General features: G+C 46.0%; 1 protein-coding gene across 2 annotated transcripts in view; it reads left to right on the top strand.

Moving 5' to 3' along the window:
- Nucleotides 1–25,105, top strand: part of DCLRE1C (DNA cross-link repair 1C) — a 53,133-nt gene that overhangs the window by 8,974 nt on the left and 19,054 nt on the right. Inside the window, exons 5-10 of one of the 2 annotated variants that reach the window (XM_044280105.1) lie at nucleotides 5,943–5,998; nucleotides 8,098–8,199; nucleotides 8,764–8,836; nucleotides 10,699–10,839; nucleotides 17,389–17,490; nucleotides 20,392–20,528. In XM_044280105.1, the coding sequence (XP_044136040.1) occupies nucleotides 5,943–5,998; nucleotides 8,098–8,199; nucleotides 8,764–8,836; nucleotides 10,699–10,839; nucleotides 17,389–17,490; nucleotides 20,392–20,528 (611 nt within the window). The remainder of the gene's footprint in view (nucleotides 1–5,942; nucleotides 5,999–8,097; nucleotides 8,200–8,763; nucleotides 8,837–10,698; nucleotides 10,840–17,388; nucleotides 17,491–20,391; nucleotides 20,529–25,105) is intronic. The other variant, XM_044280106.1, reaches the window with a different exon arrangement.

Here is a 25,105-nt window from a genome sequence, read left to right as displayed (position 1 = left end):
CATCCAGGTACGATAGTAAATCCGGGAGGAAGAAGACTTCCCCGGACTGATCATGGTCCTAACCACTGAATCCGAGAACCCCATCTTTATCAGGATGGCGGTTTCAACAGTCACGCCGGTAAACGAAGAGACCGCAAATTCCGGTGGAAGAACGGGCCCTGAGACAGTAAGTCCTGTCCGTCGAGAAGAGGCCATGGGGCGTCCGCCAGCAACCGAGCCACGTCCGAAAAACCACGCGCGGCGAGGCCACTCTGGGGTGATGAGAACGGTCGGAGTCCCTTCCGCCTCGAACTGGCGTAGACCCTTTGGTAGGAGAGGAAAACAGAGGAGGCTGAAGTCCTGCCACGGAGACACCTGCGCATCCATCCGTACGCCTCCGGATCTCGGGCGCGAGCCAGGACCACTGGGATCTTGTTGTTGAACCCGGACGCCATTAAGTCCACATCCGGACGGTCCCATCTGTGGCAGATTTCTTCGAACCCTTCTGGATGCAGAGACCACTCGCTTGGATCCACCGTGTTGTGGCTTAGAAAGTCCGCTGTCCAGTTGTCCATTCCTGGAATGCAAACTGCTGACAACACCGGAACGTGAGTCTCCGCCCACGTCAGAATTCACTTCACCTCCTGCATCACCATCCGGCTGCGGGTCCCGTCCTGATGGTCGATATAGGCAACGGCCGCGGCATTGCCCGTTTGAACCCGCACTGGGAGGCCCGCAAGGAGAGAGGTCCAATAGGAGAGAGAGAGCGGAAAAAATCGCCCTCAATTCCAGAAAGTTGATTGGAAGGCGAGACTCTGCCGCCGGCCAAATTCCTTGAACCGTGCGAGACTGGAAAACGCCCCCCCAACCCAGGATGCTGGCATCGGTGGCGGCGATCGCCCAGGAGAATGCGAGAAAGGAACTCCCCGACCTCAGGTTCTTTGGGAACAGCCACCAAGGGAGAACTGCCCGAACCCGCTGAAAGGTAAAGGATCTCCTGTTGCGCCAGGCGAGTGTGAAACTGGGCATATGGAAAGGCCTCGAAAGAGGCTACATAAGACCCAGGACCTGCAAGTATTCCCGAATGGAGAGGCACGGGGAGCGCAGCAGATGCGACACTGCCCCCTGGACCTGGGAGGACTTGAAGGCTGGTAGAATACTTTGGCAGCCGAGGTGTCCAAAATCACCCTCCGGAAGGAGAGCCTCTGGGACGGGAAGAGGCAGGAGTTTGGGAAAGTTACCAGGCAGCCGAACCGTTCCAGGGACTGAACAGTGATCCGGACGCTGTCCGTGGTCTGCGGTAGAGAGGGGGGCCTCTATCCGGATATCGTCCCGACAGGGCAGCAAAGGAATGCCCCTGGTACGAAGAAGCGCCATGAGCGGTCCAGGACCGTGGCAAGGACCCGCGGGGTGGACGCCAACCCGAAGGAAGGGCGACAAACTGACAGTGTCGACCCATAATGGCGAAGCGCAGGAATCGATGGTGGGATTCCGCAATCGGGACATGTGATAGGCCTAGGAGCAGCAGGGCGGGCTGACTGGGCCCTCTAGTGCCGGGAAGGCTGGTGCAAAGGAAGGCCTCTTTGCGGGCGACCTGAGACCCCCGGCGGAGGAAGCAGGCGACGGCCTACCAGATGAGAAACGGCAAAAGGCATGCAGAGACGAACTCGTCCAGCTGATCCCCACAAGGCCTGGAAACCCCAAAGGGGAGATTAGCAAGGGAACGCTTGGTGTGTCAGCGTCCCACACCTTCAATCAGATCTCTTCGCGCTGAGTGACAGAGATGGCCAACCTGCGGGCAAAGAGGGAAACAATGTCCCTAGAAGCTTCGCAAAGAATGTTAGAAGCCTGAGACATCTGGAGAACCAACTCCAGTGTGTTAGTAGCCGCATCTCGTACCGCCAGTTCCTGGTGGTGGTGTTGTAACCACACCGAGAGAGCACTGGCTACCCCTGCTGAGTGAAAGGTAGGTCACAGGGACGCGCTGCCAGCGAAAAAAGGACCTGGAAGAGAGTCTATGCGTCTGTCTACAGCATCCTGGAAAGAGGAACTGACTAAGACAGGAAGGGCCACATAATTGGCTAATCCGGCCACCGGAGGATCCACCTTAGGGGGAGGAGACACCTCTCCTCGCCGTCAGCAGGGAAAGGAAAGTATATTCATGCGCTGGGTGGTCGAGAACCTTATTAAGACCACCCCAGGCCCTGGACATGACCGTGGAAAAATCCCTCATGGACCGGGAACATGGTAGTCTCCGACTGCCTGGACGGAAAAAGGGGGAACTCCTGACCAGTGGAAGGAGGAGAATCCCCTTGGAGAATAAAGGTGTCTCGGACAGTCACCACTAAGTCAGCCACCCTGGTGGAGAGCTTAGGCGAGGGGTCCCGCTCCATGACCTAATCAGAGCCGGAAATTCTCCTTCAGACTTGCGCTCCCTAAGGGAGGGGAGAGTTGCCCGAACGCGCCTCTAGACGAGGGGGGGGGGGGGGGGGGGGAGAGCCAGAGCCATCCGAGGAGGGATGCTGCTGCTCACGCTCCCTGTTAGTATTCGGGCGTCTTCTGTGGAAAACCACTTAGAGAGGTGGTTGGCGTCACAGGATTTGAAAATGCCCTATAGTCCAAAAAGGACGTGGCTCGTCCGAGCCGGATAATTCTCCTTCGGAGTACTCTCCCTAGGGAGGGGGAAGAGCAGTCCGCAAGCGCCACCGGCGAGGTGAGGGGGGTGGAGAGACAGAGACATCCGAGGTGGGATGCTGCCGCTCACGCTGCCTCTTCGTAGTCAGTCACCCACTGTGGGGACCACTGAGAGAGATGGAGTCGTTAGCGCCACAGGATTAAAGGACATGGTTGCCTTGGTGACTAAGACCAATTTAGCGGCCGCGCTGGACATGGCAGATGCCCAAGCGGGGACCGCAGGCCCCCAGGGACGTGGAGGAGGGGTGGAGGAGGGGGGTAAGGCAGGGATGCAGGTAATACTTATCTGCTCCTGCAGAACTTCTCCCTCGACTCCAGGACCAGCAGGGATGCACCTCTTCAGGCGTCTGACTCCTTGTCCAGGAGTGCAGTGTTCTGGTGGAGGGTGGCAGCAGGAGACCCAGTAGCTGGTGGGATACCGGAGCTGCAGGTCGAGCCCGGATCCACTTGTCTTCTTTGGGGGGCAATGGAGGCAGCCAGGCAGCGTCCAAGGACGGCAGCGGGCATTCCACGGGGGACCAGGAAGGCGCCATGCCGACCTGTGTCCCCATCTAGAATAATATAAACAATTTTTGAAGGCTGAAAGGGGCTTTGAACTCAGAAAGCCTGGACATGGGGCAACAGCAGCAGTACCACTGAGCTACCAGCTTGCCTGGCACAAAACGGAGTAGAGTGATGAGGAGCTGCACGGCCATGAGCAAACAGAGTCTCCGGTGTAAGGAGAGTCAGAGCGGCATGCCGAGGCTCCGCCTCCCCTAACGCGTCATTATGGCGCGAAAAAAAGCGCGCGAAAATAAGCGCGCGCACGAAAAATAAGCGCGCGCGAAAATATGCGCACGCGCGAAAATATGGCGCGCGAAAATATGCGCGAGCGCGAAAATATGCACGAAAATAAGCGCACCACGTGGAGGAGCGGCCTGCCGGCGGGCGCTGAGGGAGCGCAGCAGCCAAGGCCCGACGAGAGAAGCGCTGAAGCCCACAGTTTAAGGGGAAGAGATGCCAGTACTCCAGTGCCAAAATGAAGAAAGTGCCCCATCAGGATCCTTCTTCAAGCTCACCCAGGCAGCCACAGACAAATAGACACAGAGGGAGGGGGAGGGATTGTGCAACACTTATCTGCTCAGCATGCTCCCTCGATGTCCAGACCAGCAGGGATGCGCCTCTTCAGACTTCTGACTCCAATCCAGGAGAACAGTGCTCTGGAGGAGGGTAGGCAGCAGGCGTCCCAGCAGCTGGTGGGATGCCGGAGCTAACAGGTCGAGCCCGGATCCACTTATCTTCTTGGGGGGAAATGGAGGCAGCCAGGCAACGTCCCAAAGACGGCGGCGGGCACTCCACGGGGGACCAGGAAGGCGCCATGCCGACCTGTGTCCCCATCTAGAATAAAAATAACAAAAAGGAGTAGAATCAGAGAGTGTCAACCTCCTTCACCAGACACTAAGCAAAGACTGAGTTCCTCCTGGTGGAGTCTGGGGGTATAGCCCGAGGAGGAGGAGCTCTTTCATTTGCATAGTGTCCCTCCTACTAATACCTCTAAGCTATACCCATGGTCTGTGTCCCCCAATGGAAAAAAGCACGAGAAAAAACACCTTATTAACAGAAATGGCTGTAGCAAAATAAGCACGTGTGTGTCCTGCATTTTGTAATTTCCCATTTTAACATCTGGAGGTGGTGGTTTTACTGCAAAAAAACACCACAAAAAGTGGGGCAGAGTAACCCCACTAAAACACTAGATGTCACAGCACCTAAAAATACTATTCCCATCTCAGTTACCACTTGAAATGTTTTCGAGGGGAACCTGTGGTATTTTATTTGTAGACCGTGTCCACATGACGTCCTGTCTCTGGTCAGACTGTTAGGCCTTGGTCCTGGGTGACGGGGAAGGATTTTCCATGAGGCATTTGAGACCTGTTCCTAGAATCGGCTGCACAGCAAAAGGCAGTATCGGGGCCATGTTATCATTTGTATAGTAGCCTTTATTCAATATGATTTAGTGCCGATGGTTGTTGCATAGACTATAATATACATTAATATTTCTGTGCTTAATTAGCACCAAAACCATGCTCCTTATGGAAATCTAAGGCCTGTCTGCTTTAGTAAATACTCACTAAATAATAATAATAATGGACTGTATTTTCCTTTAACTTTGTTTCTGCTGTTCCTCAGTTATTCCTCATAGAAATGTATGAATAAACTGACAACTGGGTGTTACCAATCCCCTGTGTCGACCCAGTTGTCGATTTTGGCCTAACATTCTGAGAAGCGCAAAAGAGGAACAACACAATGCATAGTTATTAAGTATAGCATCTCCAGAATTACTGTGGGCAGTACAAGTGGTTACTAAACAAGCAGGTCACTCTAAGGGCTCATGCACACGACCATATGTAGTTTGCGGTCCGCACAAAAAACAGATCCGCAAAAAATATGGATGAAGTCCATGTGCATTCCGTATTTTGCGGAATGGAACAGCTGGCCCCTAACAGAACAGTACTATCCTTGTCCGTAATGCGGACAATAATAGGACATGTTCTATTTTTTTATTTATTTTTTTGCAGAACGGACATACAGAAACGGAATGCACACTGATTAACTTCTGTTTTTTTTTCGTGATCCCATTGAAATGAATGGTACGTTTGTGTGCATGAGCCCTAAAATGTATTTACAAGACACAGGGCCTGTGGCTAAGGTGATAAATGCTATTTGTGGAAAAACTCTTTTAGATCGGTTTCACACGATTAATACTCAAGCGCATTCCTGCAGCTTCACTTCTGCAATTCCGGGCCCGGCCCCAACCTGATGACTTTTAGTGAGCTTGAGGGCTCATACACACAAACGTATTTTCTTTCCGTGTCCGCTGCTTTTTTTTTTTTTTTTTTGTGGGCCGTATGCTGAACCATTCATTTCAATGGGTCCGCAAAATAACAGAACTTACTCCATGTGCATTCTGTTTCTGTATTTCCGCATGTCCCTTCTGCCAAAAAAATAGAACATGTTCTATTATTGTCCGCGTAACGGTCAAGGATAGGACTGTTCTGTTAGGGGCCAGCTGTTCCGTTCCACAAAATACGGAGTGCACACGGACGTCATCCCTATTTTTTTGCAAACCACAAAATACATACGGCCGTGTGCATGAGCCCTCAAGCTGAGATTTGCAGCTGTAATACCGATGCAGAAATGACTTTGCTTTATATTCGTAGCATTAATAAAAATAATAAAAAGCCTTTGCACGATATGTGTATTTCTAGCAGTCAGATGTGTTTCTATTCCAGAAAGAAGATGTCCTGATCACACTCTTACCGGCGGGTCATTGTCCAGGTTCAGTAATGTAATATTCACCATATTCCTTATTACTATGTCTGATCTGCATAGATCACATTTACGGAGATGAAAAACAGATAATGAAGGGGATAGAGATTCCTGACCATTTTACTCCAAGTTCCAACCTGCCTTGGATTGACCGCTACTTTAACTGCAGTAGTTTTCTTGTTTTTAGTGGGAAAAAAACTAATCAAATTTGAGATGGATAGGACATTGTTTGAATGGAATTTCAAAATTCCATGTATTACAGAACGACATGTAACCACTGCTGTCTATTAACACTATGACCAAATTACAGTGATCCCTCAAGATACAATGGCCTCAGGGTACAATATTTTCAACATACAGAGGTCTTTTCTGACCCATTGTAAGTTGAAACTGTTACGGTATGTGTAAGGACTTGTTTTATCTGTCTTGGTTATCTGCTTATGTTTCTTAAATCTTCATTTTCTCTCATCTTGGATGACATTTTGGGGCTTTGGAACCGATTACTAAAGTTACAATGGCTTCAACATACAATGGTCGTCCTGGAACCAATTAATATTGTCACTTGAGGGACCACTGTACTTTGTGACTATGCCCTGGAGAGAAATTTGACCATAAACCTATTATAGGATATGACTGAAATGCGTTGTCAGTGGTAGCACTCGGCTGATATGAGTACGACAAGCTGCTTACTGTATCTTGATGAGAATGCTTATTCTTACTTTGTCAGTTGAGTAGTAGCAGTAAAAACAGGAAGAGGCCCTTAGGAGAACATCATTTTAGCTCCTGGTTTCAGCAAGGGACATGTCTACATAGAGCCAGAATAACCTACTGAAGCTGCAGGTGTTGTAGCTAGTGACGCAGATAACCCCTAATGCCATGGAGAGCAGGCGTGTGTATAGTATATGTTCTAATAGCCTAGGCTCCACTGACGTATGTGAAAGAAATTACTGTACGTGACTGCTCAGCATCCATGCCTGCCAGATGGATGTGCACAATGTGCTCAGTTCTGTTATATCAGGCCTCTGGGATGCCATAACAGGCTAGAGTTTTCATGCACTGCTTTGACTTGTAGTTCAATAGCTGAATATCCACAGGTTGCAAAGGGGGGGGGGGGGCGGTATATTATATATAGTTCTATCTGCTATGATGATAATGATTTCATACAATGATCAGGTTACAGAGATATTAGACCCATGGAAACCAACATGTCTGTCGGGACATCTTCTTGTATTAGACACTAAAGGCAGGAGTAGTCGGAAGCTGAAACGTCTAAAATACGTAGGTTTTCACCTGCAGTTCTTCTGCATGTTCACGAGGGTTAACCACGTGCATCCAGCAGAATGGTGGGCACATCAAACACATCTTGTAAAGTAGATTAGGTCACTTTGACGTCGGAGCTGACACTTCCAGTAATGTTTGAGTAAATTCTAGGCAAAATCGAGATATCACGATATCACATGACCCCCTTTCATTGGAACAACTTGAGCTGAAAAATGGCAGCCCAAAAAGTTTTCACCACCAAATGATGCAGAATTCCTCCCAATTAAAATTTTGCCTTGCTCTGTTTATTGATTTCAAACCTTGATTATAAATGTTTTTTTTTTTTTTTTTGTCCAACTTTAGTTTATTTCCACACATTTGAGATTTGGTCAGGATTTGAGTGCAGATTTCACGCCTGAATCAAGACCCAATCTACAACCATTTCTATTATTTTATGCCCCATTGACCTTCGCCAGAAAAAAATAAAATTGCCCACAGCAGGTTCTTTATTGGCACATTTCTAACTGAAAAGCCGTGGATTCACTACTGAACTGTGTAACCTAATAAAAGCATCTAATACTACAAAGTAGAAAAAGATGAGAAACCCTGGAAAATCTCCATCCAAACCAGAATGTATAGAGACTAAACTGATCTGTATTCAGGTGACGGCAAGAAGGAAGCAGAGAGAAGGCCCATATTGACATGCATGTCCTGACCATTTAACTGTATTTTATGTTATTTTTTAAACAATAGACATATTTAGATTTTTACTATTTCCATTCAATGCCTAACCCGCTCGTTCTAGTGTACTGTGAATATGACTTGATTCTGACATGAGATGATCTTGTTTTTCTTTAGGTTTTTATTCCAAGGACAAAATGGCACTGTTCTCTATACCGGAGACTTCAGACTAGCGAAAGGAGAAGTCGCCCGTATGGAGCTTTTACATTCAGGAAGCAGGTGTGTAGCGTATATACAGTATGGTGACATACGCTTCCTTGTGTGGTACTGCACATCCGCCAGTGCAGAAATGGTTCACATAAACATGGGTTCCTAGATGAACCTCTACGGGTATTCAGTCTGGTTTTGGAGATATTATTGGGCGTCTACAGCCAATTGTCTTGTTTAAAATTCCGCTATTTTGCCTGTACTGTAGCGGAAAGTTGTAACATACCAGGAAACATTAGATCGCATTATATGTTGGTAATGGACATTGCATCTTGCTCATTGAAAATCCACGTGCCATTGTTTTTTCATGGGAATCTGCACTGCATCAGTCAGCTGTTGTACCAAGTACAGTGACCCGTACTGAAAGAGCAATAGGAAATGTAGCTACGGTGGCAACGTTCCTACAGATCATGCATGCTTTTATTCACAGAACCTTCACAGGGTGCTATTCTAAAATAAATGGGCACCTCATGCATCTCCCATCTATCTTCATGATCAGAACCCCAACCATAAAAGAATCTTTGGCTTGTGTTCTACAAAATGTCTTATATTCATTCTTTCTTTTTCCTCTCATAGAGTGAAAGACATTGAAAGCGTTTATTTAGACACCACATTCTGCGATCCAAAATATTTCCAGATTCCCAGTAGGGTAAGTCTTGCTGACATGCAACACTGAGTTGCTTCACAGCCCCTGCCCTCTGGTCTCCTGGTTGGATGCTATAAGGGAGAGGCTGGGAAGACGCTCAGTACAAAGAGCACTTCACAGTGAAACCTGTACTGGGCACCTAAAGGGGTTGCCCGAGTTCAGAGCTGAACCCGGACATATCCTCTTCATCACCCAGGCAGCCCCTCTAAGATGAGCATTGGAGAAATCGTGCACCGATGCTCTCCCTGACCTGCGCTGAACCGTGCAGGGAAAGGCTCTTTTCATTAGACCCGTTGATGTATCAGGTCTCTGCTAGGCGAAGGCCTTTGCCTAGCAATGTTTCCAGTGACGTCACCAGTGCAAATGGGCAGGCTTTAGCGCTGTCCTACCCTGTAAAATGGCTAGAACAGCACTAAAGCCTTTGCTCTGCACGATACAGCACAAGGCAAGGGAGAGCATCAGAGCATGAAACGTTCTGGGGCTCATCTCAGAGGGGCTGCCTGGGTAAACAAAGGAATATGTCCGGGTTCAACTCTGAACCCAGACAACCCATTTTAAGAGAGCAGGATTTGGCAGAATAAAACTTCATATTCTCACTACTCGTTATTAGAGAAGATCCACAAAAGATATATGTGGATGCTACACGCATTTTATCCGAACAGAAAAGTCGCTCATGTGAAAGAATAGCCCTTACTGTTTTCCAGCAATCTGCTAGTGAGTCATAGGAAACATTTTATTCTTTCTTCTAACACTGCGCATACGCTAGTTACCCATGCTGTGCCCAGTGTTACCTTTTAGATGGCATGGTCAATAGGGACTGTGGCATCTTTGGAGTTTGATAGAGTGGTGGGCTCTCTGTCAGGCTATCGGTGCTCTATTACACAATCATGGGTTGCTGATCGATTAACAAGGAGCCTAGCAAAGAGGTAAATGCCATTTTGTTTTCAAATTGCAGCTTGCAACTGGATATAGAGTTTTTCCTGTAGACTTCTCTATGATGTAATATAAAATAAAAATAACAAGTGTTTAAAATGCTGAAAAATAGTGTGTCAAGAAGCCCTTACACTGACAGGCAGGAAGTATTCCAAAGCATAATATATGCGATAAACCAATCCGTTTCCAGTACCCTAGTCTGACTAAAAAAGGAAAACGGGGATACAGTTAAATTACAAAATCTCCCCAATTAAATAATATCTGACAAAATAAAGTTTTGAAAATGGCAGAGCTGCAGAATATTTTTTCTATTACTACACCTTACAAAAAATCTAAAAAGATAATCATTATATATACTCATTAATACTCGGTGGTATCAATAAAAACTACAACTCGGACCACAAAAACAAATTACTGTATTTTTTTGCTTTATAAGACATGCCTGTTGATAAGATGCACCTATGTTTTAGAGGAAGAAAATAAAAAATATATATTTTGAACCAAAAGGTGTGCTAAGTTGCTCGGCCCTGAAGGCCCAAAACAGACCATTTTCCAAGGGGTTAATTTAATGCAATGGGGGGAATGTGTCATGAGGGCAATATTTGAAGTCAGTTTTGCTTATGTCTGTGTTTGAGTACTTTTTGCCGCATTTATGAAATGTCACATGTCTTGTCTAGAGAAGCTACTCCAGTTTTCCTTCTACTGGAGTTAGATTGTGACTCTTTTATAAAGTCACAATGATAAATCTGGAGTGAAACTCATTAACATAGATGACCACACCCACTTTCCAACCCACATTACAAAACTGGAGTGAGTGGTGTAAAAATACAAAAAGTCACAAAAGCCCTATTTTCCGACTTTATGAAGCCAAAATTCTGGAGTGAAGGTATGATAAATCAAGGCCTGTGTTTTTCCTTTTTTCTTTCCTTCAGGAAGAATGCTTGGCTGGGATTTTAGAGTTGGTGCGGAGCTGGATAACGCTGAGTCCTTACCACGTCATCTGGCTCAACTGTAAAGCAGCTTACGGTTATGAATATCTATTCACAAACCTGAGTGAGGAATTTGGAGCAAAGGTAAAGTGGCGCAGATTGGATAGTAAATCTCATACCAAAAGTGTAATTTTGGCTTCATTCAGGCTTTTTTTTTTTTTTTTATTCTGATTATTTGAAAGCAGAATCACAAGAAATATAACACAAAAGTCATGTATCCAGACAACATACATTGTACATGCTTTCCCCCCACGACCTTCAGGGAAAGCCAGGGAGCCAAACACAGTATCACATGGAACATGAGTACAGCACTTACAAATCTGACTGCATTTTTAGTTTTAACTAAACGAGTAGGTGAAAACAAAAGTAATAGAGAAAAGAAGAAAAAAGGGAAAGAAATGGGAGGGGATAGACAGGGGGGGGGGGGGGAGGCAGAACTATACTGCCAGGGGTCCCAAGGTATTACCCAGAGATGCTTTAAGATACCACGATGTACACTGAAATGGTTTGACCAATTCCCTAGTCTCTGTCGGACTAAGATGCACCTCAATAAAAGCACGCCATTTATTGAAGAATTTGGAAGCCGAACCTTCCTTGTGTCTAGATGCTTCAATCCTCTCAAACCCCAATAGAGTCCTCAGTTCAGAAACCACCGCTGGAATGTCTGGCATGGCATCCGTGAGCCATCTCTGGAGCAGTACTCTTTTAGCTACCAATAAGACAGAGTGTACTATAATCGGTATCTTAGTCGGTGTCTCTGGACGTATATAATGGAAAATCAGGGTCTGGGATTCTGCAGGCAATTCCACCGACCAGGTAGTCTTGACATACGCAATCACCACAGCCCAAAACTTTACAACCTCAGGACAGGTCCACATGCCATGCCAGAAATCCGTGGCCGCCAATTTGCAATTTGGACAATGCGTGATGCGGTCCGGAAACTGAGGCGTGACTGGGAAGTTAAAACCATAGATCGCTCGATGCATCATTCTAAAAAAAGTTTCACGCCAGGTCTCACTGATCACACACTGACGTACCTTACTCCAACCTTCCAGGATTTTCACCCCAATCTCATCATCCAAGGTGACAAGCTCCCATTTCCTAAAAAGTGTAGACGCTTTGGCTTTCGTGAAATTGCCCGAGAGGGCCCTATACAACCTAGAGAGAGAAACTGTTTGGGGGGAGAAACTAAGAATCTCGTCAAAGGAATTTGAGGCCGCCTCCTTTGATAGATCACGCAGTCTACATGAGCAAAAACCCAAAATCTGCATTATTTGCAGAAAATGGGAGTCCGGTAGGGTGAATCTCTCCTTCAATTCCTTTGGAGTCAGCCAGCGCTTTTCCCCCGGGTGCATCAGATGCTCCACCTTGGTCAAACCTCTAGATACCCACAGCTCCGGGGGTCTCAAACTAGTACCTGGCGGAGACTCTGGATGACCCCACAACGGTAACCATTTTGAGATTGCATGAGGCAAACCCATTGCCTTCCTAATCGCCTTCCAGGCTGCCATCGTATCTCTCAATAAAAGCGAGGATTTAATATCCCCAGGCAACGCGGCCATGTTAGAGTGAAGACACGAAACCAAGTTCCAAGGAGCTACTAAGTTTTGTTCTAATTCCCTATTGGAGAAAAGATCGGTATCATGTACCCAGTCGGATATGTGGCGCATAAGACATGCTAAATTGTAACCCCGTACATTTGGGAATTTCACCCCTCCTTCTGGTTTCCATAGCATAAGCTTCGAGAGAGAGATACGAGGGCGCCTGCCCGACCACAAAAACGTGGTAAACGCTTTGTTTAGGGCAGTGACGTCAGAGTGTTTCAGTAGGATCGGAAGCGTTTGGAGGGGGTAGAGCAACTTAGAGAAACTCATCATTTTAATAAGCTGACATCTTCCTAGCAGAGATAAGGGCAGGGAATGCCACTTCTGTAGTTCTGATAGTATTTTCGCAATAAGGGGAGGGTAATTTAGCGAGTATAGTGACCCTGGGAGCTTCCCTATTTTGATCCCTAAGTAAGTGACATACTTTTTAACCACAGAGAGAGAGAAACCCACGTCCTGCCAAATCTGCGGAGGGTTAGTGGCATGTAACTCCAGAATCTCGCTTTTGGTCGAGTTTATTTTATAGCCCGAGAAAGACCCAAAAAAACTCAGGAACTCCATTAAGGGGCCTAGGTGTCGCTGAGGAGCGTCCATGAAAATCAGAAGATCGTCAGCATACAGGGCTAATTTGACCTCCTTCTTACCAATCGTGATACCAGAGTATAAGTCAGAGTCCTCTAAAAATCTAGCCAGTGGTTCTATGGCTAGGTCAAAGAGGAGGGGGGAAAGCGGACAACCCTGTCTAGTCCCTCTCTGAAGAGGAAAGATCTGAGACAGGAAACCACCCGTATGGATGCGCGCCGCTGGGCTGGAATAAAGACCCTTCAGAAAAGTGCGAATATCCCCGAAAATCCTGAATTTATCGAGCACCACCCCCAGCCAGTCCCACCGCAAGGAGTCAAAGGCTTTTTCCGCATCCAAAGCCAACAAAATAGGGGCCGAGGCTGGCTGAGGGCGGCGCCGCACCCAATCCAAAGTCGCCAATACCTTCCTGATATTGGCCACCCCCGACCTCCCTTTAATGAAACCTACCTGGGAGGGACCTATCAGGGCAGGCATTAGTAAGCTCAGCCTGTCGGCCAAAATTTTCGTCAAGATCTTTAAATCCTGGTTAATAAGTGAGATTGGGCGGTACGAGCCTGGATCTAGTGGGTCCTTGTTAGGTTTAAGTATCAATTTGATGTGGGCAACATTTACATGGGCAGGAAAGCTACCTGTGTGTAGTAAGTGATTGAAATATTCCGTTAACGTGGGGGCAAGATTGTCTTGAAGCACTTTATAGAATTCCCCTGAGAATCCATCAGGGCCTGGCGCCTTTCCATTATGCAAGGAGCGTATTATGCGGAGTACTTCCTCATCAGTTATTTCCGCATTTAGAGAACCCAAGTGTTCCTCAGTCAGGGACGGCAGTTTGACCCCAGATAGAAAGCGCGCACCCTTCTCCGGGTCCTCTGGAGTGTCCTTGTAGAGACGCTCATAGTATGACCCCAGCAAATCATTTATCAATTTAGGATTGGTTTGGACCACTCCCCCCTCCCCCCTCAGAGCTGTTATGACCGTAGGAGCTCTCCTACCCCGAGCTAGGTTAGCCAGCATTTTGCCTGACTTATTGCCAAATCTGAACAGATCCGTCTGGAATTCTGACCTATACATTTCCTCCCTTTTGTCCACCCATACCTCGAAGGTGTTCCTAGCTGCTATCCAAGCCTCCTTGTGCTGAGCGGTAGCCACCCTGAGGAATTGAGTATACGCCTGCCTAAGGGCCGCGCTAGCCTCTTGATATTGTTTTGCCACCACCTTGCGCAAATTACTAACATAACTGAGAATTCGACCTCTCAGGACCGCTTTAGCAGTCTCCCAATGGTTCGAAACATCTGATGCACCCCGAGGATTGTCACCCTGAAACTCCCACCACCAACCTTGTAGCGTATCTTTAAAGTTGTCATCTTTGGCCAGAAAAGAAGGAAAGCGCCACAGAAAATCAGTTCCTCTAGGGTAAGAATCCTGCATAGAAATGGAGACAGGTGAGTGATCAGAAATAAGCAGGTCATGAATTTTGGCAGATACCACCCTAGATGACATATGCAAGGGAAGGAAGAGGTAGTCAATACGCGACCATGCATTGTGGGCATGCGAAAAATGTGTGTATTCCCTGTCATCAGGATGCAGAGAGCGCCAAGTATCATACAACCCTGTAGAGGTTAGAAGGGGAGGTATAACCTTGTCAGAGAGCCTTTGCACTCCACCCGGCCCCCCATCCCTCTTCCGGTCTTCCACAACAGATGCGACTGAATTAAAATCACCACCCACAATTTTATTGTGAGTTCCATCTACCAGCAATCTGTTTTCCAGAAGAGCGTAAAAGGGGGCGTTATTGTCATTTGGGGCATAAACATTATGAATACTATAAGATATCCCTCCAATCTCAACTAAAAGCCTATGCCACCTGCCCTCACTATCATGAGATTCTGAAAGCATTTTCCCTGAGAAATTTCTATGCAATAATGTGAGTACTCCAGCTTTGCGTTCTCTGGCCGAGGATCCATATACCGAACCTACCCAGAACTTTTTCATACGAAAAAAATCTTTGTCCTCCAGGTGCGTCTCTTGCAGGAGAACCACGTCAGGCCGAAGACGCTTCAGGTGGCGCAAAATTTTGGACCGTTTCTGTGGGGAGCGTAACCCCTTGACATTCCAGGAGATGATTTTCATTTCAGCTCTGGTGTGCCCGGATCCCCGGACAGAGAAAGCCAAGGGAGAAGGGAAGAGGGAAGGAGAGAGGAGGGAGGGAGAGAGGAAAAACAAAAAGCAAAACCAATAGAAATACAACAATAACCCTGCCTAGGTGTGTGGCAGCAAATAATATCCTGCTAAGCAGGTTACAACTAGATGGTATCAGTCGTCACTTAATCTAGTTATAGACTTTCCTTTTTTCCACCATGGCAGAGCCCCTGCATACCTAGCCTAAACAATGGCAAACTGTACGACTGACCAAAAGAAGGCCCCAACATGACGCATGGAGCAGAAAACACATATCCATGAGCTAGGAAAAATGAGCAGCATTAACAGATACCACCCCTCAGGAATAAGTCCCGAACAAAAAGCAACTTGAGGAGTATCAGCGCCCCCTTCTGGAGGGCCTATCCAGGTCAGATTGCGAGCGGTCATTCCCTCGGCGAACAGCTGGTCCCAATGAGTCCTTCAGATTAGGCCGCTGAGGAGATAAGGGGACATCTCGCAGCTCGGAATCCACAATTGCATCCAAGGCCTCCTCTGCTTCAGAAGGGGATCTAAAGGTAATAGTTTCGCCGCGCGCTCTGTGGATCTTTAGAACCGCAGGGAAAAGAAGTTGAAACCTGATGTCCCTTTGGTAAAGTGCAGTACAGACTGGGCTGAAGGCCTTGCGCTTCTTCGCCACCTCAGCCGAAAAGTCCTCAAATAATAAGATTCTGTGACCTCTGATAGTTATCTGGTGCCTTCTCCTGCGAAAACTGCGAAGTAGGGCCACCTTGTCATTGAAGTCCAGCAATTTAAAAATTACTTGACGAGGCCGTCCATCCCCCCCCTCGTGGAGATTCCTTATTAGAGAGCTTAGTAGCGCCCCTATCCGGGCCAATCCTGTGGGCCCGCTCTACCCGACAGAAAAACTTTAAGCCCAGGGCCTCCGGCAAGTCCTTTTCACATATATTCAAAAGGTCTGGTTGCGTTACGGACTCAGGCAGCCCCACCAACCTCAGATTGTTGCGGCGGGACCTATTTTCCAGGTCATCCACTTTAAATCTCAAATAATCCAGGGACTGCTGTTGGGCTTTTAACATGGATTCAGCGTCCCCTGCTTGCTGCTGTAAAGAACGCAGCTCTTTCTCCAGGGCCCCCACTTGCACGCTGGTTTGATTGACCTCCTCCCTCAAGGAGTTAAAAGAGGCCATTATTGTCGTTTCCAGCGTTTTCTGGATATCCGGCATGATCCGCATTGCCACTTCAATGGCTAGCTTGTTTATAGTCTAAAGGGACCGAGCCACCCAGGGGGGACCCCTCACCCTGAGAACTCTGGGAGCCCTCCTCCCGAAAAATCAGTGGCTGAGAGTCCGCCATTTTTGCCGCGCTCTGTGAGGCTGCCATCTGCGCACCTGTAAACTTCTGCCCGCTCCGGAGAAGATATCTGTCCATCAGTTCCTCGGTCCACGCAAGCGGTGCCAGTCGGACGTCTCCTAGGGCCGAAGATCAGTGCCCTGCGCTGCAAAATGAAAGCGGTGGTCGGCGGTAAGCAGGAGCTCCGTGCACTGCGTCCTCACATGGCGGCGCCGGAACCGGAAGTCCCATCTTCATTCAGGCTTTCATACATCAGTAAACTTTAGTTTTTTTTCTTCATTGTGTGGTAGGGTGACTGTTTTATCCTTTACAGAGAAGTCCGGTATAGTCTGTGAATCATGCCTGTGCACATCAGACATATCTCAAGAGTATTGCTTGTGATCAGGCTCTTAGATCACCTCTATATGCAAATCTTGATTGTGATCTACTCTAAGACCAGATCTAACGAGCGCTTCTGTGTAAGGCTTACCGGTATATTGGACGTACAGATGAAGCAGGTGATTGTCGGGAAGGAAGCGTTCCTTCCCAACGATTGCCTGCTTGTCAGCAGAGGAGATTGCTGCTATTACATGGAGTGATCTCCTCGCTAATGCCATTGCTCGACCCCATACTGAATCGCTGTTTGCCGGCAGCAGAACGTGATCACACAGCGTGATCTGCTGTCAGCAAATTAGGATTTGTATACCTACTGAAAGATTCCAATTACCTGAGGACCCTTATTGTCCATCGGGTAATCGGCGGCAGTATTACACTGCCAGATCATCGCTAACAGGAGTTCATACAAATGTGCAATATAAGCTTAACGTCACGTATCAGGAAGGACTGCACTTACACCTGAGAGTCCGTCTCGTAAGGTATCGGTATGAAATGGATATTGTCTGTGACACGCTTAAATATAATTGAGAATCATCAGATCATATTAACTCTTTGTTTACAGGTCCATGTGAATAAACTAGATATGTTCAGGAATATGCCGGATATTCTGTGCCATGTGACAACTGATAGGCGGACGCAGATACATGCATGTCGTCATCCAGTGGTAAATACATTGCCATCTCTCCTCTTATCATTTACTTCTTATTATAGATACTCCTTCAAAGATTGACTTTTATTTCCTATTGATTACTTGTAGCAAATACATAAACATAAATTTTTGCGTTAAACTGCGCTTTGTCAAGCCTCCCGTGACGACGAGGTGTACTTATACATCACTCCCACGTCATTGTCAAACAGGTGAAATGATCACTTCAATCTACATACTGATGTCCTTATAAAAAAACATAGATAAACATAACATAATCTAAAACCATTTCATACAAAAACAGCTGTCCTCTTTGTACTTTAATCCCAGAGGACCCATGGCCTCAGTTTTGATAATCCATGCGGCCTCCCTCTGTAATAGAACGCGCTTCCTATCTCCTCCTCGTTGTGGCACATGTCGGCCGGTGGCAGTGTAGACCTGTTTCACAAGCAGGTACTCAAAGAAATGAAGGCCTTGATTTTACCCGACTGGTGAATCCAATTTAAAGGAAGGTGAAAATTAAAGCTCTGGGTTGGCTTGCGAAACATGAGGATATAATTGTCAAACTGGTCGACAAGGGTGGAAATATAGTGGTTATGTATAAAACCAGTTACATAAAAGAAGCTGAACGACAACTGAGTGATAGGAACACATACTCACTTCTTCAATCTAACCCCACATTACATTATCAACAACAACTGAGAGCGTTCTTAAGAAAATATGTCGATATGGGAGTGTTGTCAAAACGAACAGCGGAGAGACTGTACCCCTAGTTCCCTACTAAACCAGTCTGGTACTGTGTACCCAAAATCCACAAGTCACTGATGGACCCACCTGGGCGTCCTATTGTAGCTGGGATCGGATCTGTTACCGAGCCCCTTTCCCAATACCTGGATTGGATGTTACATCCATTGCTAAAAGGGATTCCCTCCTATTTGGAGGACACCAGTGATTTTTTTGGGAAACCCTCAAAGATAGAGTGGCAAGATGATGATTATTTTTTTTTGGGGGCATCAATAGATGTGGAGAGCCTATATACTAGAATCCCCCAGGAACTGGGAGTACAGTCAATCCGAGATATAGTGGAGAAAACAGGCAGGAGTGCCCCATATATTGACTTTGTCACCCAGGCGTTATTATATGTACTAACACACAATGACTTTATATTCAACCAACAGCGATGGGGACTCCAGTCTCCTGTACCTTTTTGCCAATTTATTTCTTGCATCCTTTGACGAGAAATATATTTACGACGAGGAATCCTTTTGTGCAGTATATTAGATTGTTCTTGAGATATATCGATGACGTGTTCACCGTTTGGACGGGTGACATAGTGTTGTTTAATGCATTCGTGGAATATCTGAATAATACAAATGATATGAATATATGAATATGCGATTCACTAGCAGAATAGAAAATGAAGAACTTGAGTTCCTGGATGTTAAGGTAACGGTCAGAGATGGGAGTTTGGATACTACAGTACATAGAAAACCTACTTCCACAAATGTATTGTTACATTCTGAAAGTTTTCACCCGCCCCATGTCAAGATAGCAGTCCCCTACAGTCAATTTATACGCTTGATGAGAATAGTGAGGTACCAAATAGAGTTTGATGAACAATGTAAAGAGCTGAAGAGACGTTTCCTCCAGAATATATCATAGACAGAGCTTATGTGAAGGCACGTAAACAGAAGCAAAACAATGTATTAACACTAAAGAAAAGGGAAAAACAAAGAAGCAGTGAAAACGCTAGGACAGTGTTCATCACGGAGTGTGATCCTCAATAATTGGCATATGCTGGAACGAGATGATAACTTGAAAGATAGGATTGGCCTGTGTCCTATTAGTTTCAGAAATAGTGGACCCATAGGGGATGTTATCACCAGGAGTAACTTACCAAGGACTGACTTAAATTGGTTAGGGAAATGTACACCAAAAGGGAACTTCACATGTGGACACCGTTCTACGTGATTATATGTATAGACGGAAGTATCTGCAAATTGGAGGAGTGGGACATATAGTGAAACACTTCATATACTGCAAGACGCAGTTTGTAGTATACGTGATTTTCTGCCCATGTGGGAGGTTTTATGTGGGCAAGACCTTCAGACCTCTATGTGTGCAATTTAGGGAACATAGGAAAATCAATAGAAAGCAGAATTGGAGCTACTTGACTTATCGAACATGGAGGCAGAGATGATGTGTTGAAGTGTGCAGGGGTAGAGGTAGTCCATATGCCAGAACGAGGAGGAGATGGGAAGCGCATTCCATTACAGAGGGAGCCGCATGGATTATCAAAACTGATGCCATGGGTCCTCTGGGATTAAATGACTTCAGTGAGTAGTGATCATTTCACCTGTTCGACGATTATGTGGGAGTGATGTACAAGTACACCCCCCACCACGTCACGGGAGGCTTGACAAAGCGCAGTTCAGCGCGACACGGCTGTTGCCTGATTTTATCTGTGCGGTAATTTTACTTATAATAAAGCTGCAAAAAAATAAAAATTGACGGCGAGTGCCGCTATTTTTTCTTCTTTCAATTATTTGCTTATACATCTGCTCGGCAGAGCACCACCGAACGGTCGCATAATAACAGTGCAGGTGTGAATCCTGTTGGACATTGACCACACTAGGCAGTGCCGACTGCGGTTTTCTTTATACGGACAATAAATAATGAAAATGTCCACCAGTATAAAGCAGCCTCGAGATCAGTAAAATGAAAGTTAAATGAAGATGACATGACTGCATGATTGTGCTATTACTATGGCTGACCCGGGCTCTCCTCCTTATAACACTGCTGTGTCTGCCATTATTCAGTAACTAAAATGTGAATAACACAATTTTCTCTTGTTACTTAACATTTGTTTAATATGTTCCCCCATTTAATCTAATAAGACAATTCCTCTTTAATTGAAAGAATGAAGAGTTTCTGCGAGGAAACAGACTTCCGTGTGGAATGTATTCATGTGATGGGTTCCCTTTGCGTATAATCAGTATTAAACCTTCGACCATGTGGTTTGGTGAGAGGACCAGGAAAACCAATGTCATTGTGAGGTATGTCCAATCATGCCATTTATTGTCATATTATTTACTTGGGAGTCCATCTACAATACTGTAACAAAATGGCTAAAAACCCCAATAGTAGATACAACGTTAGAGCTTTGCTTATAAGAGTTTGCAGTTGTAACACAGGTAGACCACAGGGTTGGTATCAGTATACCTTGTGCCATATTAAAATGTAAAAGGAAGGAAACTGCATAATGTTCAGATCATTGCTGTTTGTATAATGTCTTATTAACACTGCAGTTATAAATGCAATTTGGACCTTAGCGAAAATCCCCTTGTTATAATAGTTTTGTGGGAGAAGATTCAGTATAATTTGTATTTTTTTCAGCCTTCCCTCTATGACTGTGTATACAGATAGCTGTCAGTCACTGATGGGACCGCCTGCTGGACTTTGAAGCCCAGAATGAGCAGAAATTTGAATGTATATATTGCATGTTATACTGAATCTTTCTCCATAAATATATATATCTGTCTGCTCAGCTCCTCCTGCTCTATAACTTGCTGCCTTCAGCTCAGACACCATGGTCAATGTAACAGGTTCCTTTAAAGAGATTCTGTCATGACATTTGAGGCCTATAACCTAAACATATGGCCAGGTCCCTACTAATACCCTGAATCCGAAACTGACCTTATTAAATGCGCCTGTGGCTCTATTATCATATAAAACAGGTTTATATAACCTGTCACTCACATACCAAATGTGTCCAAGGGGACGTCTCATCATGCAGGGTGCCTGGCTGCAGCCATCTCCGTCTGGTGCCCAGCGCTGCCTTCCGACTAGAAATCGCCGCCCTCCCTTTAAATAGAGCCGTCTACCTCACATCATTGCAGCCTCCCTCACCTCAGCGCCGAATCCGAAATCGTCCGCTCTCCTCAGCCAGATCCTGAGCGTGCGCACTAGGTATAACCTGATGCGCCAGTGCGGCCTCATTGAGCGAAGTGCACAAGCGCCGGCCGGTGCACTTCGCTCAAACCTGCCTTGACCGCCCTATTGCACTTGCAGCCATCCTCTCACAGCCGCACAGGATCTGGCTGAGGGAGCGGACGATTTCGGAGCCGTGCTGAGGTGAGGGAGGCGGCGCTGATGTGAGGAAGGCGGCTCTATAGAAAGGGAGGGCGGCGATTTCTAGTGGGAAGGCGGCGCTGGGCACCAGACGGAGATGACTGCAGCCGGGCACCCTGCATGATGAGACGTCCCCTTGGACGCATTAGGTAGGTGAATGACAGGTTATAAAAAAAACAGTTTTATATGCCAATAGAGCCACAGGCACATTTAATAAGGTCAGTTTTGGATTCAGGTTATTAGTAGGGACCTGGCCATATGTTTAGGTTATAGGCCTCAAATCTCATGACAGAATCCCTTTAAAGATACTTGCAAGTTGTGCGCTGGTTGCACCTGTCAAGTTATTTGTTGCATCACACTGTTCGTTCGTAAAAGATTGTAAATGACCTGCCTTAGGCTTCATGCACACGGCCGTGTTCCGTGGCCGAGAGCGGTCCATGGTAGCACGGCCTGGATTCCTGTTGAGAGCAGGAGCGCAGGGCGTCATTGGTTGCTATGATGCCGCTGCTGCACTACAGTAATACACTCGTATAGTGTATTACTGTAGTGCAGCGGTGGCATGAAGCGCATGGCGTCATAGCAACCAATGACTCCCTGCGCTCCTGCTCTCAACAGGAATCCAGACCGTGTTACCACGGACCGCTCTCGAACACGGCCGTGTGCATGAGGCCTTAGTGTCATTATTGCTATCCATCTGTAACTTTACACGTGCATAAAACTCATGACCTTCACCAATTTCTGGGCAGAAGGATTGGTAATAACGCCACAATACACCCCTGGACCTTTGTTCCCAGACTGACCTAATTCCCGGTGATGGAGTCATCCCTACTGTGCATTATACATTCACTGGCTCAGGTGGTTATTCTTGACGATATCCACCCCATGCGAATGTACTTAAAGGAGTGAGGGTGGAGTTGCTACGTTTGTGCTAATATGCAAAATGTTTGATATTTGAATTTTCTTTATACCATGTTTGTGTTGTGTATTTTTCTATCCACCTGTAATGGATCAGTGATTGTGGGCCCACTGTGCAAACTAACATTATCTGGCCCTTCACTGGTATTTACCCTTTGACCCCTGTACTTCGCTGCAGGGGAGCAACCAGACTGCTACCTCTTGGAATAATGCCAGTATAGTTGACCGCACCAAAACTGCAGGACCAGTCTAAACAGTCACTTAAGTTTGAATGCAAGTTTTAGAGATCCAGGCAGAACACTTGTAGTGTACATGAAGGTAGACGGGACGCACTTGTAGAGGACGAGGCAGGCCAGCATAGTGAGTAGTGCAGCGGGCACACACCTCCAATGTAACTGCACCGTGTTGGTGTACAATGATTTAAATAACAAATTCTGTTTGAGGAATGTCAGAGTTGGTAGGTAGTTTTCCTGGGATACAGTTGGCAGATTTTCAGAATCAAATGTCAAAATTTGTATGCATGACTACCATCGCTATGTGTTGTGTGTGTGTTTTTTTATTTTTTTTTCCCTGTTTTTTCTTTCTTTTATGAAAACCAATATTGCGTAACAAAAATCTGTGCCAGTCATATATTCCTGCACAAAATAAAAACATCAAAAACCACAAACTATCTGAATCATTTAAAGGGGTTTTCCGAGACTTTTTGATTGGTCGCCAATCCTCTTTGGATAGTTCATCAGTATCTGACACCTGGGACAACCACCAATCAGCTTTTTGAAAAGGTACCTGGTGATCCTGAAAACTCAGCGCCATACATTGTACAATGCCTGTTCTTGGTGTTGCAGCTCAGCCCCATTCACCTGAATGGGCTTAAGCTGCGCCTAGGCCATGTGACAGTTGAACGTGACGTCGCTGACCTAGGGAAAGTTGAAAGAGTCTTTCTCAAATAGCTGATTGGCAGGGTCCCAGGTGCAGTTTTTTTTTTTCATCACCACGTTCTAAGAGTTCTAAGATTTTATTTTAATTTTTTTTCCGTCGATGCAGCCATATGAGGGATTGTTTTTTGTTTGCGGCGCTGAAAACAAGGTCACAAATCCCAGCGCTGTACAGCTGTGCCCGCCCGATCTGCTGCAGGGGTCCGGCAGTCACTGATAGCCGGACACCTGTTGTATGAGCCAGCTTCGGTGAAAACACTGATGCCGGCGCATTAACCCTTGCACTGTCTGGTAAGCGCTGACTGCAGCACGTGCGGTATCCTGCTGGGTGCGGGGTGTCCATCGGGTCCCTGCTGTGACAGGGACCCGATGGCTTGGAGGGCAGCCCGATGCCTTCCTTAGACATCGTGGCTGCCATCCGTGTCAGCCTGTGAGATCCAGCCCCGTGGATCTAACAGGAAGTAGGCTGAAGTGTATTACAGTGTGTAATACACTTACAGCCAATGCATTACAATACAGAAGTATTGTGATGCATTGTAAAGGGGATCAGACCCCCAAAAGTTGAAGTCCCAGAGTGGGACAAAAAATAAATTTAAAAAAGAAGTAATAAAAATGTTTTACCAAAAAAATTAAATGTTTCAAGTAAATTAAAAGTGTCCTTTTCCCAAAATAAAGTTAATTTAAAAAAAAAATAATAGGGAAAAAGACCAAAGTAGACATATTGAGTATCGCCGCGTCCGGCTCTTTAAAAATATCACCTGATCAACCCCGCCAGGTAAATGCCATTAAAAAAAAATAAACGTGCCAAAACAGCCATGTTCTGGTCACCTTGCCCCACAAAAAGTGTAACACCAAGCGTATGTAGCCCAAAGTGGTACCAATCAAACTGTCATCTCATCCCACAAAAGATGAGACCCTACCCAAGACCATCGCCCAAAAAATGAAAAAAAGTATGGCTCTCAGCAAATGGCAACACAAAAACAAGATTTTATTCTGTTCAAAAAGGCTTTCACTGTGTAAAAATTACCAAAGAAAAGTTTAAAAACTATGCCAAAACAGCCATTTTTTTCACCTTTCCTCATAAAAAGTGTTATACCAAGCAATCAAAAAGTCTTATGTACCCCAAAATGGTACTAATGAAAAACGCCACCTCTTGCTGGGATAAGTAAAAGCGTTCCAAAATTGTTACCACATAAAGTGACGCATGTCAGATTTGCAAAAATCTGCCTGGGATTTAAGGTGAAAAGTGGTTCGGTACTGAAGGGGTTAATGGCACCATAAGTGTTTACATAACAAAATTGAGTTTCTACTTGTAAATTTAGCATTATTCACTTTGTGTCATGATTAACATAATTTCACTCTGAGTACGATTACAATAATACCAAATACATAGCGTTTTACTACTATTACTGCACTGCATCACCATTTTTTCAAGACCCAGAACTTTTTCTATTTTTCATTCTACAGAGATGTGTAGTTTTCATTGGTACCATTACTGGGGTACATAACACTTTTCGTGAATATGCAAAAAACAGCAATTCTAACATTACTTTTTGAGTTTTACATTTTTTTTCATGGCGCTCACTGTGTGGGATATATTACGGAATTATTGTATGCTGCAGATCATTATGGATGTGGCAAATATGTGGATG

The sequence above is a fragment of the Bufo gargarizans genome, chromosome 2 (genome assembly GCF_014858855.1).
Source record: "Bufo gargarizans isolate SCDJY-AF-19 chromosome 2, ASM1485885v1, whole genome shotgun sequence".
Taxonomy (NCBI): domain Eukaryota; kingdom Metazoa; phylum Chordata; class Amphibia; order Anura; family Bufonidae; genus Bufo; species Bufo gargarizans.
The sequence above is the reverse complement of the archived record's forward strand: the minus strand, read 5'-3'. Positions and strand labels throughout refer to the sequence as shown.